The sequence below is a fragment of the Cnephaeus nilssonii genome (genome assembly GCF_951640355.1).
Source record: "Cnephaeus nilssonii genome assembly, chromosome: 15".
In the NCBI taxonomy this organism is placed as follows: Eukaryota; Metazoa; Chordata; class Mammalia; order Chiroptera; family Vespertilionidae; genus Cnephaeus; species Cnephaeus nilssonii.
Genome location: NC_137086.1, coordinates 12,986,127 through 13,002,925, shown reverse-complemented (window position 1 = coordinate 13,002,925; position 16,799 = coordinate 12,986,127). Strand labels below are relative to the sequence as shown.

Below are 16,799 nucleotides of genomic sequence, written 5' to 3'. Positions count from 1 at the left end.
CTGTAAAAATAAAATATATAATTATTTATCACACTCTTACTCATTTCTATATGAAAACAATTAACTGGATGATACCACCAGATGCAGTGATGTGAGACATTATTGAACTTGCTACTAAAATGTTGTGACAGTGACTCATATGAGAAAGTGCTTTTAGAATTGAGTGCTAAGAAATGCTATGCTTCCTTTGGTTAATTGATATACTTCCTCTTCCCAAGAAATAAGAGCCTGTATACTATTTTGCTTTGACTACAAGGGAACTCAAAACCAATTTTGAAAGTTAATTGAAGAAACTATACTGACTTTATAATCTATTTGTGATATTCTTTTTTCCTGATTAACATTTTGCTTGCATTGACATAATTTTATCATATGATTATTATATGACACCTCAAATTTTTTATAGAACAAGGCAAACAATTTCTGGAAATTAATTATAATCAATATCAAGTATTATATTAAAAAGTAATACACACACAAAATTTTCTTACTAGTAAATTCCTTAATATGTTACAAAATTTACTTACTCAAGAGCATTTATTGGTATTTATTAAAGTTAAAACAATTCCAGCAGAGATGTATGGTATATGTACTTTGAGGAATTCTCATAAACTGACTGACCACTCTTTTATACTTGAGTGTACTATATGAGCATGCTATTTGAGTAGCTGATTATAAGTGTAAATGAACATACAGTGCTATAATCTAATATAATTTGAAACAATGTTAATCCGTCCATATTTAACAATATGCATAATCTCTACCATGTTTGGTGGTAATATTACTACAGTTAGTATTACTTTTGTGGTCAAAGCATTTGTAGGATATAAATGGATGTATAAATAGGCAAGTAGAAAACTACTCTAAGACCTTAATTAGAACCTTTGAATCCATACTCAAAGTGACCCAAGCAGCTTTGGTGTTCAAGGAGTTAGGTACAGCTTCTCCTTCCTGACCCTCAGAAACTTCCCTGCTAAAGGAAGGAATGGAAAACAAGATTGGATTTAGTGGGCTAGAGCAATACTGTCCAATATAATGTGAGCCACATATGTAATTTATACATATATATATATACATACATATGTATCTGTATAGATATATATAAATTTATTTTTATTGTGTAATTTTATATTTTTAATGTCACATTTAAAAAGTGCAAATAAACAAGTTAATTTAATAACATATTTTATGTAACTTAGTATATAAAAAATATCATTTTTAACATGTAATCAATATTTTACTTTTTTCATACTAAATCTGAAATCTGGTATATATTTACACTTACAGTATATCTCGATTTGGATGTTAAATTTCCAACAGTTAAAGTGAAATGTAGTCCTACCAAAACAATCAAGTAATCTGCAAGGAAAAACATATTTCACACTCATTCAGTACTTAACTTAAAATGAAATAAAAGGAAAAATTCAATTCTTCAATTGCATTCACCACATTTCAAGTGCTCAACAGCCACATGTGGCTAGTGGCTACCATATTAGACAGTATAGGGTTCGATTATGAAGAACTAGGCAGAGGAAATGATATTCAATTGATTCTATAATTGTTTCTCTTTCCTCTCTTTTCTTCCCTTCTCTTCCTTCATCTTTCTTCCTAGATCCTAAGATTCAACCAAATTAAAGATGAAATGGGTGATAAATTAAGCCATGAGACTTGTATAAGATCTTTCTTCTCTTTTCTACCCACCTCATCTGGCAGACAGCTGGGGCCTCATCTGTATCCCCCCACACGCCCGCCCCCACCTAACAATTGAGATGAAAAAAACTAAATAGGCTTCTCAAACTGGTGTATAGGGGCTAGGCTCAGGCATGGAATATACCAGAATATAGAATAATGGTGGTATATCTCCCAGGAGGTAAGTTTTACTCAATGTTAAGTAAGTTATATTAGTGTTGTTATATTAAAACACTAATATGGAGCTTTGGTGTCAGACAGTCTTGGATTGTCCATGGATATATCATGCAATAAAATGCAATTTTCTTTCAATCAAAAAGATAAATATCATGCTCACAACTTTACACTATGCCACTAAATCCTGATGTATGTGTTAGGATACTTCATACAAAATTTGAGAAAATAGACAAAGAAATGGCTGAAATTCCCCAAATAGATATTGAGATTAATACGCAAACATTGGCAGTAAAGTTATGAAGAAGATGCTAAAGGACAGAAGCTATCAATGCTATATTCTCGGTCAAATTCCACCTGAGGTAGTTCTAATTTTGTTCTTCAGTTAGATATATGAGGTTTTAATAAGCATGCAAGAGGAAAAGAATAAAAGACAAAAATATGGGCCACTCCTGGGAAGGACAAGAGATAGGGAAGGAGAAACTAGGAGAAACTATGTTTATAAGGCAAAATCCTTTAATGAGTTTTTATATGGACTCAACCAACATGAAAAAAATCATACCAGAATTCATACTTGAATAGAATATCTGAGATATTTTTTGGACAACAGCTAATTTATAGTCATATAAATAATTTCTTCTCTCTGCAGGTAATATACAGAGTGATCAAACAATAGAAGTAGTAGTTTGGAAATTCATGGGCCTATATGAAAACAATACCCACTGGTAATTCAGGACAGGCAGGTAAGCCTTAACTGCAGCCTTACACTGAGCACTTAATATGTGCCAGACACTTCGCCAAGGGTTTTGCATATCTCATTTAACTCTCAAAACATCTCTATAAGGTGGGTATTATTTTATCCTTATTTTCTAGATTAGAAGTTTGAGGCTTAGGGAAGTTAAGAAATTTGCCCATGGTCATATAATTAGTGAGTGATAAAGCTAGGACTTGAATCCAAGACTGTCTGACACCAAAGCTCCATATTCTTTTACCACTACAGAATTGTTTTAAAGATTAAATGAAATCATGTGCAAACACTTGAAATATAATAAGCAGTCCAATATCACTTACTGTCACCTTGCCAGGAAAACATAAACCCGGCTACAAGATTACACTTTATAAAAATTTAATTCTAGCATTTGCAGTATAAGTGCACAGTAAATTATGACTTAGTGGTTAAATAAGCCATTGCTGTAGGGAAGAAAGATGGGCTTCTCATATTTTTTCTAAAATAAAATAACTCTTAAAAAAATAATCTTTATTGGCCCTGGCTGGGTAGCTCAGTTGGTTAGAGCGCCGTCCCGATCCACCAAGGTTGCAGGTTCAATCTCGTCAGTACACATACAAGAAGCAACCAATGAATGTATAAATAAGTGGAATACATCGATGTTTCTCTCTTCCTTTCTCTCTCCCCTCTCTCCTACTCTCTCTAAAAATAAAAAAATAAAAGTTTAAACATAATACTTATTGAAATTATTATAGCATTCTTCTCTATTATAACCACAGAATCTAATTACGGAGAAACACAGCAAATTTAGAAAATCTCCACAATTTTCATGTTTAAACTTTTTTTTTCCAAATTTAATTTATCATCTAATGGTTACAGAACACTTTTAGCCTAGATGCTACAGTGTTTGTAAAATTATATGGCACAACTGTTTCAATAAGTTCAAATCTGATTAGAAATCCAACCCATTAGTGAGTAAAGTGGTGCGAACCATGGAAACCAGACTGAACAGAACTGAAGGAGCGAGGAGCTGGAGAACGACGGGCAGCAGCAGGAACACGCCCCCTCTCCCCCCCCCACCCCGTCCCCTTCTTAAAACCTGGCAATAATTCCAAGGAAGGGAATGAACCGAAACGAGAAGGGTCAACAGTCAAATGAGGACTTAAAAAAAAAAAGACAGGCCCTGACCCGTTTGGCTCAGTGGATAGGGCATCGACTGTGGACTGAAGGGTCCCAGGTTCGATTCTGGTCAAGGGCATATCCCCGGTAGGGGGCGTGCAGGAGGCAGCTGATCGATGTTTCTCTCTCGTCGATATTTTTAACTCTCTCTCCCTCTCCCTTCTTCTCTGTAAAAAATAAATAAAATAAAATAAAATAAAATAAAATAAAAAAGACAGGATTCGTAGGCCACCGGAAGGCAGAAGGGCAGCGCTGGCTGAGAGGAGAGGAAAGCACTGAGCGCGGACGGGATGAAGACCCGGTCTGACCTCCGGGACGGGCTCCTCGGAGAGAGTGGATGCCGGTGTGTGCGCGCGCGTTTCAGAACCTGGTACACGGTAACTACTCAATAAAAACCACCAGCCCGCCGCCTGGCTCCGTGGTTGGCGGGGACCCAGGACCCAGGAGGTCCGGGTTCGGTTCCTCCCCCACCCCCGCACGCAGGGCGCAGGCAGGCAGGTCAGATTCCCTCTCACCGTTGATGTTTCTCCCTCTCTCTCTCTCTCCCCCTTCCTCTCTGAAATCCATAAAAATATATTTTTTAAAAAGCTACCTATGAAGCACGGTTAGTAATACATATTTTGTAGGGTTAACGAGGAACCAGTACTAACACGGTGCTGATACCAAAGCCTCAACACCGAGCAGCACTATTCTTGTATCTTGTTTACCAGAAGGGCGTCTTTCAACGGAAAACGACAGGGAGCCACACTGCACTTCAACGAATAAATACAATTTACATGTAAAAAAATATTCACTGGGAACAAGATTACAGTGTTTCCAAGTGCTCTCCTGCGCGTCCTTAAGACACGGCTCCTGGGCTCCTCAGGGCTCCGCTCCCCCGCTCCTCCACAGCTTTTAGCTGAAGCTGGTTAACTGGCCTCGAGCGGCCCTGAACATGTCCGACGCTCCCGGCGTGTAACCGACATACAGGGGTCACACCTGCGTGTGCGGGGGACGCCAGCGACCGCAGGACTCCCTCCAGGCGCCGCGACCCCGGCCTCCGGAGAACGCGGGCGGCGGAGGGGCGGGCCTTCTCCCGGCCGGTGGCGGGCGTCTCCCCTCCGGGCCGCCCCGCCCAGCAGCGGCCGTCCCACCTGCTCAGCCACGAGCCGCGAAACTCCCACCCCGACCACGGAGGGCGCCCGGCCCCGCTTCTTACGAGCACTACTCGCGCCCCGCCGCCTTCCCCGGCCCCAGAACCGCGAGCCGCCCGGGCCGGCCTCCACGCCCGGGTGCTGGCGCTCGAAGGGTGCCCTCGTCGCGGCGAGGCCACCACAGGGCCTCCCGGGAAGCGTGTGAGGAAAGGGCAGGAGCGACGCCCCACCTCACGCTCGGTGGGCGGCGGCGCTGGCTGGGAGGGGATGGAGGGACCAGGCACCACGAAACTGGAGTCGCCGGGACCAAGGTACCTGCGAAAACCTGGGGCTGGTGACAGGCCGAGCGGGGCCGCTCTCCCGGACGCCCCCGGCCTCAGACGGTTGCTCGGTGGCTCGCCGGGCGCTCCACCGCGGCAGGACCCTCCAGAACTCCCGCCCATCCGGAGCGAGGCCGGCGCGGGCCAATCAGCGCATAGAGACCGCCCTCGGGGGCGGGGCCGGCCTGAGGGTGCGCGCGCCGCGCCCCACGCGCCGGATCACTGCTGCCCTCGGACCTTCTGCCCTTCTGCCCTCGGGGCAAAGCCAAACGCCACGACCTCGCAGGTGCCCTCAGGCGCCCGAATTTAAGCCAAGCCTTTCTCTAGGGCACGTACCAAAGTGAGGCTTGTATTAACAGAGCCATTTGTCTGCTGTGTTAAAATAATTTTATGGACAGGCCCCTTAAACTAAACTAGTAAGAGGTGTGAATCCCTCAGCTCCGAGAGAAGGGCTAATGCTTTCCTTTCTGTTCAATCTGTTCGAGGTTGTAAATTCTTTTTGGCCTCATCTTACTTAGCCCTTGGTCAGGTGCCTAGGATGTGGTCGGTGCTCAATGTTTGTTGAGGGAATACAACAAAGGGTTCATCACAGCTTTTTGGTGTTTTCTGGGACTTTCCTTCCTTTCCCCTTCTCCCTAACGGGTAACTGCGTCCGCCCCACCCCCACTCACCGTGTCATGGCTTTTCGTGGCTATTTCCCCCACTGCAGGACACTGCAGAGGCGGTGCAACACGTCTCACATCGAAATGGTTACGCTGTATCTAAATGGCACTTGTTGATTAACATTATGAAGAGCAGAGTGATAAAGCTTTGGGTGTGGACTTACATGGATTAGTTTATGTCTTATTTAACTACTAGAGGCCCGGTGCATGAAATTCATGCACTGGGGGGGGGGTTGTCCCTCAGCCCAGCCTGCACCCTCTCTAATCTGGGACCCCTTGGACATCCCTCTCACTATCTGGGACTGCTGGCTCCCAACTGCTCACCTGCCTGCCAGCCTGATGATCCCCTAATAACTCCCCTGCCAGCCTGGTCGCCCCCAATTGCCCTCCCCTGCCGGCCTGGTCGCCCCCAACTGCCCTCGCCCTCCCCTGCCAACCTGGTCACCCCCAACTGCCCTTCCCTGCAGGCCCAGTTGCCCCCATTTGCCCTCCCCTGCCAGCCTGGTTGCCCACAACTACCCTCCCCTGCTGGCCATCTTGTGGTGGCCATCTTTGACCACATGGGGCGGCCATCTTGTGTGAGGGCGTGAGGGTCAATTTGCATATTACCTCTTTATTATATAGGATTATTAATTTTATAAGGTATGCTGTCACGTCAAAATCCCTTTAACCATGTTTGAGCTCTTCAGGGAAATCTCGCAAAAGGGACATGGTCCTTCCAAGTGAATGCCACTGGGGTAGTCGGCGCAGCAGCTCTGATTTCAGGGAGAGACCCACAAAAGAGGAGTGGATTAGGTCAGGGTAGCAAGAGCAGAGTCAGCTTGACCACCTCCCTTCTCTAAACACGTTTTCAGCATAAATATGTGAAGAAAGAAATGTTGAGCCCTGGCCCGAATGGCTCTGTTGGTTGAGCATTCTCCCATGCACCAAGAAGTCTTGGTTCAATTCCCTGGGCGGCACATGCCTGGATTTCGGGCTTGATCCCCAGTAGGGGGTGAGCAGCTGATCAAATGTCTCTGTCTCCCTCTCTCTAAAAACATTTTAAAAAATCAGAGAGGAAGGACACTATAAATTAGTGACACTAGAATTACAGGTTATTTTTCTCCTAAGGAATGAAGTTTTATTTATTTCAAGTAGCAGTGTTACCTAGTAAATATCTGTAATAAACAAATTATGTATATGTTAAAGTGATTTTAAGGCTGCTTGAACATTTAAACATGGTAAGTTCCCATCCTTTAAAATGTAGTGACCAATATTAATTGGCTTAATTAGTGACTATTTTTCTATAATCAGAATTGACTTGGATAAATTATTACAAAACTCCAGCAAGGAGGATCTAAATTAGTTATTTTGATTAATACTGACATTCATAAAAGACTGCCGTTTCCTGCCAAAGGCTTATTTTCTAGACCCACTTCACTATGACTACTAAGAGTGCATCTAAAATTCTATTAGAAATTGCTCAACCCTCACTCCAGTGAGGAAGATATTTTAATCACATTAGATAAAAGCTTGTGTGAACTAATCTAATACATCATATGCAGTACATGAACACCTTCAGAGAAGGACCAATTCAATATATGTAAAAGACCCTGAAATCGTATTTGAATAAAATATATCTAAATGTCTCATTGTAAAGGGAAAAAGGGAATAAAATAACCAGTCAGGCTTCATATCAGTTAGACAATTTTACTAAATGAGAAAACTACATTTAAAATGTGCTTTAAAACAAAATGGAATTAGAAAAAAAGACATATGCATTTGAAAGAACGTTGCACTGAGCTGAAAATCAAATCTCTTGCAGTAATACAATACACCAATTCATAAAACGTAAGTTAACAGAATTCTCAATTTAACATTTTTAACGACAATATTAAGGTCAAGAATTTCACATCTATGGTAGCACACATAAAAAGGGCATTATAAATATGATGTCCGTCCCTATGAACTTACAAATTTGACAATGCTCAATAAAAGCTTTTAGAATCACATCGAAAAGTATCGCACCCAAAAATCACAAATCTGTGTCCTCTAAGTTCTCCTTATAAAATCTTTATGTTCACTTTTCTAGTCTTGCCATTTGTTAATGCTAACCCTTAAGGGGAGGGGGGGAGGGAGAGGGAGAGGGAGAGGGAGAGGGAGAGGGAGAGGGAGAGGGAGAGAGGGAGAGAGAGAGAGAGAGAGAGAGAGAGAGAGAGAGAGAGAGAGAGAGAGAAGAAATGCTGCAAAAAACCCTTGATCATGTACAGAAATTATTGCTACTATAGTTCACTACAAAGCATGTCTATACAATATCATATGGACTTTGATCATGAAAAATCAGAATAAAAATCTCTAGTGACATAAGCCTTACAATTGTATACAACATTCACATGGCATTAATAGACTGTTAAGCACCCAATACCCATAGTTGACAGAATATCCCACTGACCAGCATTCATTTAAATATGTCCTTCGTACAGAGAAAGGGAGAGAGTCAGCTTTCCAAGGCTTATCAAAAAAAGGATTCCCATGTTTTATGGATCTAAACACAAAAAAACAACAAAAACCCAAAAAACAAAATTGATGCAGGTGAGTGTTTCCAGAAAGTTAAGCATGCCAAAAGGTGTTTCGTGCAAATTAAAACCTAAAACAAAGGTACCACATAATCACATTACCAACTAGGTGGGTAATACTATATGAACTTTATCTTAAAGTTAAATGAAATGCTACTGCACAATACAGCATCAATCAGTTAAAAATTAGAGTGCACAAATCCATATCTGTGGCAATTTCTGTATGAAGCAAAATATTCACTATCAGCTATAATGTTTGCCCAGTCAAACTGTTGATTAAATCACTGGATTGGACAGTTTGCATACTTTTAAAATATCAACCTCTAAAATTCCTTTTCACAGCAATGAAGCATAAGCTTTCTTAGTAAGATTAAACAGGTACATAAGTAAATAAGCAAGAGAAAATAATAGTTGGTGAATGTCTTTAGAGCTCGTTCCACATTTCACTTTTAAAAATGTTTAGGGGGAAAAAAATTTAAAATATTTGCCATTATTCTAGCAAAAACAAACAAACAAAACAAAACAAGCCCAAAATAATTAAACAACCAAGCAACACTAAAACCACATTACACAGATGGATCATCATGCTTTCATCTGATTTAACGATCACATCTAGTTTAATTGGGATGCTTTTCAACTTTAAAAACTGTGATAAGTAAGATGTAACTTTAATGGGTAATTTTGAATTTGGATTTAACTTTGTTGAATATTATAACAGAGTATACTTATTACAATACAGTGTAGCACATCTTTCTATTAGAAAAAAATTTAAGATCCTTTACCCGTCTCCTTAAGTTAAAGGTGTGACATCATAAAGGGTGTCAAATGGCTGGATGGTTTTACAGTGCACACTTATATATTATGAAGTATGTCCTTAACAAATCTGATGGTTTCTTTACACAGTTCCTTTCTTCACCTTTTCTTCGGTGGATTAGCTGTTCGAGGTGGAGTGACTGGACGTCCTGAATTCAGTCCACCATACTGGTACTTAGCTTTCTTTTCAGATGGTTTCAATATCTTAAAGTAAATAATTTATTAACAAAGTTATTCTTTTAAGTGCAGTAAGTTTAAGAATATTACTGTTACAACAGTGGGTGTGTTTTTTTTCTTATTCAATAAATGGCAGAAATTATAAAGTGCAATAAAAATGTAGAAAAAACAGCAAATTTCCACAAATATTTCTCACATTTTAAAGAGTTTGCAAACATCTGAATAGTGCAATTATATCATTCCATCAATAATTTACTAACAAAAGCATGAGTATACGAAACCTATCAACTACCATTCCTTAGTGAGGAAAATACTCTGGCTTTAAGAGTCAAAAAGACCTAGGTTCTCACCATAATTCTGCCACTATTTAGAGGGTAACTAGTCACAAACTCTTCATACCTTAATTTTTTTATGTGTAAACAGATCTTTTCATTTAAAAAGCAGCTTTGAGGAAGCATTTGAGATCTTGCTCCCCAGCATATGCCATCAGTGTGGCTCAAATAAACTCATAAAAATTCAAAAACAAAAACAAAAAACACCCCAAAACAAACCAGCTTTATTTTTATATATTACATATCATAAAGTTCACCCATTTAAAATGTATAAGTCAATGCTTTTTAGTATATGTATTTACAGAGTTGTAGAGCAACGGCTATAATCTAATTTTGTCACCCCAAAAGAAACCTTGTTCCCATCCCCTATTCCACTCCCCTACTCACTCTCCCTCCTTTAACTCTAAACCACCACTAATCGACTTTCTTACTCTATTGATTTGTCTTTTCTGGCTCTTTTATATAAATGGACCTGACAATATGTGGTATTTTGTGACTTGCTTCTTTGTTTTTAAGATTTATGTATGTTACAGCATATATCAGTACTTCATTATATTTAATTATCAAACAATATGCCATTTTGTTTATTCATTCTTTAGCTGATTGACATTTGGGTTGTTTTCAACCTTTGGCTACTATAAATAATGTTCCTATGCATATGCATGTAATTGAATACCTATTTTTAATTCTTTTGGGTGTATACCTAGGATTAGAATTGCTGGGTCATACAGAAAAACTCCATGTTTACTGCACCATTTTACATTTTCACTATCAATGTACATTTTTACTATAGATGTGTGAAAATTCCAATTTCTCTACATCCTCAGCAATACTTGTTACCGTCTTATTAAAATTGTATTCATTCTGGTGGATGTAAATAGAGCTTTAAGCTCATTATAGATAGAAAATTTCAATATTTATACAAAAAATGCATACAAAAGGCTTATGAAATATTTCTTAGAACTATTCAAAGCATCACAGTGCCTCACTGAAAAATAATATATTAATTCAACTCCACTATGGTGATTGTTGAAGGATATGGCCTGGTTACTACCCTTAAATTGTAAGTGAGAAGTCAAAAATTTACACTCAATTATGCTAGTAGTTACAAACAGTATAATATAAAAAGAGGGATGGTCTACATAAAAAGAGGGCATGTATGTTCAGGGATATAAAGTAACCTCTGCAAAAACAAAGTATCGAAGTTGTTTTGGTCTATCAACAAGAATGATTTTAAGTAGCATGTTAAAGTTCTTCACTTTTAAAATATAAATGTTTCTACACTTATAAATGGGTACTTTACAATTATCTGGAAAGCTTTTTCTTAGGTAGATATTCTGTGTTATTTCCATCTGGGTTTATAAACTCGGTCTGTAAAACCCTCAATACTAAGGACCCTGCACTTGCCTGTGCCTTTCCCTTCCCTCAGCTTCCCCCCAGGCATTTTACCTTCGCCTTTCTTTCTCCTAAGCTCCACTTGCCCTTCTTTGGCTTCTATTGTTTCCTGAGCCTATCTAGCCCAGCTGGCTCACCTCTACTACCTCTGTAACTTTCTAATTAAACTTTCTCTTAAAATTTTTTTGGGAAAAAATGACTGATATGACTTAGGTTCCCTAACACTCTAATATCTGATATATACCAAAAGGCCGAAACCTTTGTGAATAAAAACAGAAATCTCTACTGAGCCTATGCTGAGGTTCACTTCTTAATAAAACCGATTTTCTACACTGGCTCAAGGAAAGTATACCAGAAAATTTCTTCTGACAATACTTTTATTAATTATATTTCCAGTTATAAATTTATATTATACCTGAAATGAACACATCAAAGTTTCATCCACACTCATCATTCCACCAGCATTATCGAATTCACCACAGTAATTTGGGGCTGAAAATAGGGTCACCAATTGTCGTTTAGCAAAAAATTCATATCCATCTTCCACCACCTGTCAAAGGAAATGTCAAAAGGAAAAAACATGTAATTCTCAACCATCTAAACTCAGAGATTAATGTAACAAAGACCTAAAAGAAAGCACACTCCGTTTTGAAAGCTTGATTTTTATTCTTAAACTACCTTAGAATATTTAAATTAGTGTTGTTTTTCTATGATGGTCAAGATTTAGCTTACATGGTATCATAATAAATTTATGACTATTAAGAAGTTTAGAAATCATGCCATTTCCAGGTCTCTGCATATGCAGAGTGTCTACAGGGAGCTGAGACCCTAAGCACTTCTTAGATGATGGCATTATAATCCAACTATACAATCCTTAATTCAGTGAACAATAACCAGACAAGGAAAAACAGATTATGGCAAGGTTTTTCTTGCTCCACTTTTAAATTTTGTTAGTATTATGTAGCTACACATAATGCTCTACTAAATTGAACTTAATTTACACAGATAATACTCCTAAAAAATTAGCTTGTTATAGGTTAAAATTTTAATAATTAAATTTTCTTTAATAATTTAATGTAATTTTTAGAATTTATTGTCAATTTCTGAGTGAATTAATTTATTATTTCTCAGCTCTACAATTTGAGAGGTAATGATACCTACACACTTAATATTTATTTATAATGGGAAAGAATACTGTTTGAAGTCTTTTAGGTACCCTTGATTAAGCAACAATTATCCTATAATACTTGGTAAGAAAGCACCTCCAAAATAATTTTATGTTTTAAAATAATTTCTTAGTATCAGGTACATGCTCATGATGTAATTATCTCATGGTAGAATTTAGATATTAACCTTTTCTGTTAAGACCCTGGCCACCTTATCTACTCCAGGCTCAGCATGGTGCTTGGCACTCAGTACATCCTTTTAGTTCTTAGTTTCCTTGTTCACTTGTTCATTCAATCACACATTTACTGAAAGAACAGGTTTGTTCCTATAGAAAATATTTGGAGTTTGTGTTATTTCTCATCACAAGTCTCTTAATATTAGAGATAGTATGTGTTGTGTATTGGTTTGATATGATTTCAAATCCATCTGTTTATGACAAAAATGAAGTTTGTAAGAGTAATCTATTGACTTCAGAGAGGAAGGGAGAGGGAGAGAGAGAAAGAAACATCAATGATGAGAGAGAATCATTGATCGGCTGCCTGCTACATTACATGCCCCCTACTGGGGATCGAACCTGCAACCCAGGCATGTGCCCTTGGCAGGAATTGAACTTGGGACCCTTCAGTCCACAGGCTGATGCTCTATCCACTGAGCCAAACCAGCTAGGGCAGTAAAGTTGTTTTGATATAAGAATGAGGTAAGCTGTGTCAGGATGTCAGGATTTCATCTGTTGTCATTGTTAAGCACTCAGCAGCTCAGCTGCTATGGGACGCTGCTGGGGGCTTAGCAAAAAAAATTTGCCCTAAGCCAATTTGGTTCAGTGGCGAGAGCATTGGCCTTCAGATTCAAGGTGTCACAGGTTTGATTCCAGTCAAGGGCATGTATCTCAACTGCAGACTCTAGCACCAAGCATGCAACCTGTGAGGGCGCAGACGGGAGGCAACCAACTGATGTTCTCTCTCACATCCATGTTTCTCTCTCTCTGACTCTCCCCCTCCCTTTCACTCCCCGCCCTCCCCCACAAGAAAACACAATGGAAAAACATATCCTCAGGTGAAGATAAACAACAAAAAGTAATTTAAAAAACATGTAAAGAAGCAACTATGGCAAGGGAACATTTAAACTATAAATACCCAGAGTTTGTGAAGACCATGTGAGAATTCCTGGAGACTCTGCTGACCTAAATAATAAATAACTCTCTTAAGGGCATTAGCTCCTCTCCTGGTAGAAGCTTATCAGCAGGGAGAAAGCTGTGCAGCAGCCCCCACAAAGGAGATCATCTTACCTGTCAACACTAGCTCCACCATTGCCTAGCAACACGCCCTAGTAACAAGGGACTTTTACTTGTCACTTCTCCTTGGCTAAACCATCTCTCCTAAGCCTGAGTACCAACCAAGTCCTATAAAGGTACACTTCAGTTCAATTAGAACTTTATTACTTTCTTTCCCTTTGCCTGGTACAACAGTGTGTGTAATCTATTATTGCTTTGGAATATGTTATTTTATTTTTTTTAGATTTTTTCAAAACTGATTTTTAGAGAGAGGGAGAGAGAGAGATCATCGATGTGAAAGCAAAATATCAAAACATCACTGCCTCCTTCCTGCATGTCCCCCTACTGGAGATTAAGCCAGAAAACTGGGCATGTATGTGCATGACTTGGAAATCAAACTGGTAACCTTTCAGTGTGAAGGAAAACACCCAACCAACTGAGCCACAAGGGACATAGCGAATGTTATTTCTTTTTTAAAAAAAAAATGTATTTTACTGATTTTTTACAGATAGGAAGGGAGAGGGATAAAGAGTCAGAAACATCGATGAGAGAGAAACATCAATCAGCTGCCTCCTGCACACCTCCCACTGGGGATGTGCCCACAACCAAGATATATGCCCTTGACCGGAATTGAACCTAGGACCTTTCAGTCCGCAGGCTGACGCTCTATCCACTGAGCCAAACCGGTTTCGGCGAGAATGTTATTTTTTTATTGGCTTATTAAGATCCTCTATAGTACTGGCTTGTGAAATTCTAATTCCTGCAGTGAACCTGTGTTAAATCACTGACAAAGATAATCTTGGTCTCTGAGCATAATTTGCTGCCCAACACAAAACAATATTTTTTTAAATAAGCACAATAGGACTTTGGAGGCATCTGGAAAAATGACCGCACAAACTATGGTATTCCAGTAACCTACTTTTAAAATCATCACTTAAAAAATAAATAAATAAAGACCAGTGAATGGAGCTCTAAAGCTGGGGGGGGGGGGGGGGGGGAATTAAAAAAAAGAATATAGTGGGTATTTTGTAAGGAAATTTAGCAACTCTGACCTCTTATCTAACGGAAGTCTTAAATGAGAAGCCACTCACCTGTGTTTATCATGTAGAATCACAAAGAAGTAGTCATGTGTCATGGGTATAAAGCCCCAAAGAAAAGGGAGGTATTGTGGAACAGCATAAACTTAATAAATTTTGCTTTAACAAGAAATAACAAGGAGTCTTTAAAAAACATTATATTTACAAATTTCAAACACTTTTAGTACTTTCAAAAAAGTAGGCTAAAAAGGTTTTTAAAAATGCTTCTGGGCCCTAGCTGGTTTGGCTCAATGGATAGAGTGTCAGCCTGCACACTGAAGGGTCCCGCGTTCGATTCCGGCCAAGGGCACATGCCTGGGTTGCGGGCTTGATCCCCAGTAGGGGGCATGCAGGAGGCAGCCAATCAATGATTCTGTCTCATCATTGATGTTTCTATCTCTCTCTCTTCCTCTCTAAAATCAATTAAAATATATTAAAAAAGAAAAAAAAATGCTTCTGGGCCTAGCTGGTTTGGCTCAGTTGGATACAGCATTAGCCTGCAGGGTTGGCCTGAAGGGTCCTGGGTTTGATTCCAGTCAAGGGCACATGCCCGGGTTGCGGGCTCGACCCCCCAGTAGGGGGTGTGCAGGAGGCAGTCGATCAATGATTCTCTCTCATCATTGATGTTTCTATCTCCCTTTCCCATCTTCCTTCCTCTCTGAAATCAATAAAAATATATTAAAAAAATAAAATTAAAAAATGCTTCTGAATGTATTTCACAGTAGTTATGTTTTAGAAAACATGAAGCTTTGGTATATTAAACTGTTAAAATAAGCTTTTAATTAATTGCTTTATTCAACAAACACTAAAAGCATGGTATAATATGTAATTTATATGGCAGTGAATATTGAAAGATTAACAAGTCACAATCCCCTCCTTAAAAAGTGTACAACTTAGTGGCAAAGGATATAAAAACAAGTAAATAAGCAAATAAATGAATAAACCTAAATCATATATATTCATTTTATAATGAAAATTCAAATATGTACAAAAGTAAAGTTAGTAGTATCCCATTTACTAACCATTGATTTAATAATTATCAACATTTCTTTCATTTAGTCCCCCCCCTTTTTTCTGATGTGTTTTGTTTTTAAAATATATATATATATATATTTTTTGATTGATTTCAGAGAGGAAGGAAGTGGGAAAGAGAGACAGAAACATCCTGCACGCCCCACACTGGGGATTGAGCCCACAACCTGGGCATGTGCCCTGACAGGAATTTAACTGTGACTGCCTGGTTCATAGGACGATGCTCAACCATGGAGCCATGCTGGCCAGGCTCTGCTGATGTGTTTTAAAGCAACACTTCTGATATGGACATCCTTCTTATATAACAATAATGGCATACCATCACAGCTAAAGCAGTTAACAACAATTACTGGATTTCTAATACCCCATCTATAATCAAATTTCCTCAACTTTCTAAAAAATGTCTTTTTACAGTGTGGTTGGTTCTTATCAAAATCCCCACAATTCATTTAGTTATTATCTATAATATGTAAATACCACATTATAATGGGACCAAATATTTCTAGAAAGCTTCAGACAAACACTGAAAAAATTTATTAAATTGCAGTATAACTGCAAAAATATATTATTTTGAAACATTTCCTCTTAAAGTGTGAGAAAGGGTTAACAAATCATTAGACTATTAATTGTGAATACAAGGTACAGGCTTCACCTCTCAGTTTCCTCAAAAATAAAAGTAGACTTGTGTGAAGTTAATAAATATTAAAATACACAAAAGCTTTATATTTCATACCTGATGAGCTCGACAAATCAAGTCTAAATCATGACGATTTAGAAATTTACTGACTACATCAGCTCCAAAAGTGAAGGAAACACCACGATCATTTTCTCCCCAGCCTTGCACATCCTTATCTGGGTCAGACCATAGCAAATCACAGAGCAAACCTTTAAAGAATAAAACCAGCAATGAATAAAGCAAAACAAAGTTTATAAACTGAAGTATACCTTCATCACATTTCTTCTCCTATCCCCTTACCCTTTAATAAACAGTAACAATTTCTTGCTTCTGGTATCCCAGTTTATCAAACTTAGCCATTCTTTATTAAAGCCCCATACAAATATAATCATCCCTGGTTTCTTAAGGTAGTACTTTCAACC

General features: G+C 38.8%; 1 protein-coding gene across 2 annotated transcripts in view; it reads right to left on the bottom strand.

Moving 5' to 3' along the window:
- Nucleotides 1-7,557: 7,557 nt before the first annotated feature.
- PPP1CB (protein phosphatase 1 catalytic subunit beta) overlaps nt 7,558-16,799 on the bottom strand; it is a 28,072-nt gene continuing 18,830 nt past the window's right edge. For both annotated transcript variants that reach the window (XM_079792076.1, XM_079792075.1), the window contains exons 7-9: nt 16,435-16,586; nt 11,572-11,706; nt 7,558-9,456 (exon numbers count right to left, since the gene is read on the bottom strand). In XM_079792076.1, coding sequence (XP_079648202.1) covers nt 9,352-9,456; nt 11,572-11,706; nt 16,435-16,586 — 392 coding nt within the window. In that variant the 3' untranslated portion in view covers nt 7,558-9,351. The remainder of the gene's footprint in view (nt 9,457-11,571; nt 11,707-16,434; nt 16,587-16,799) is intronic.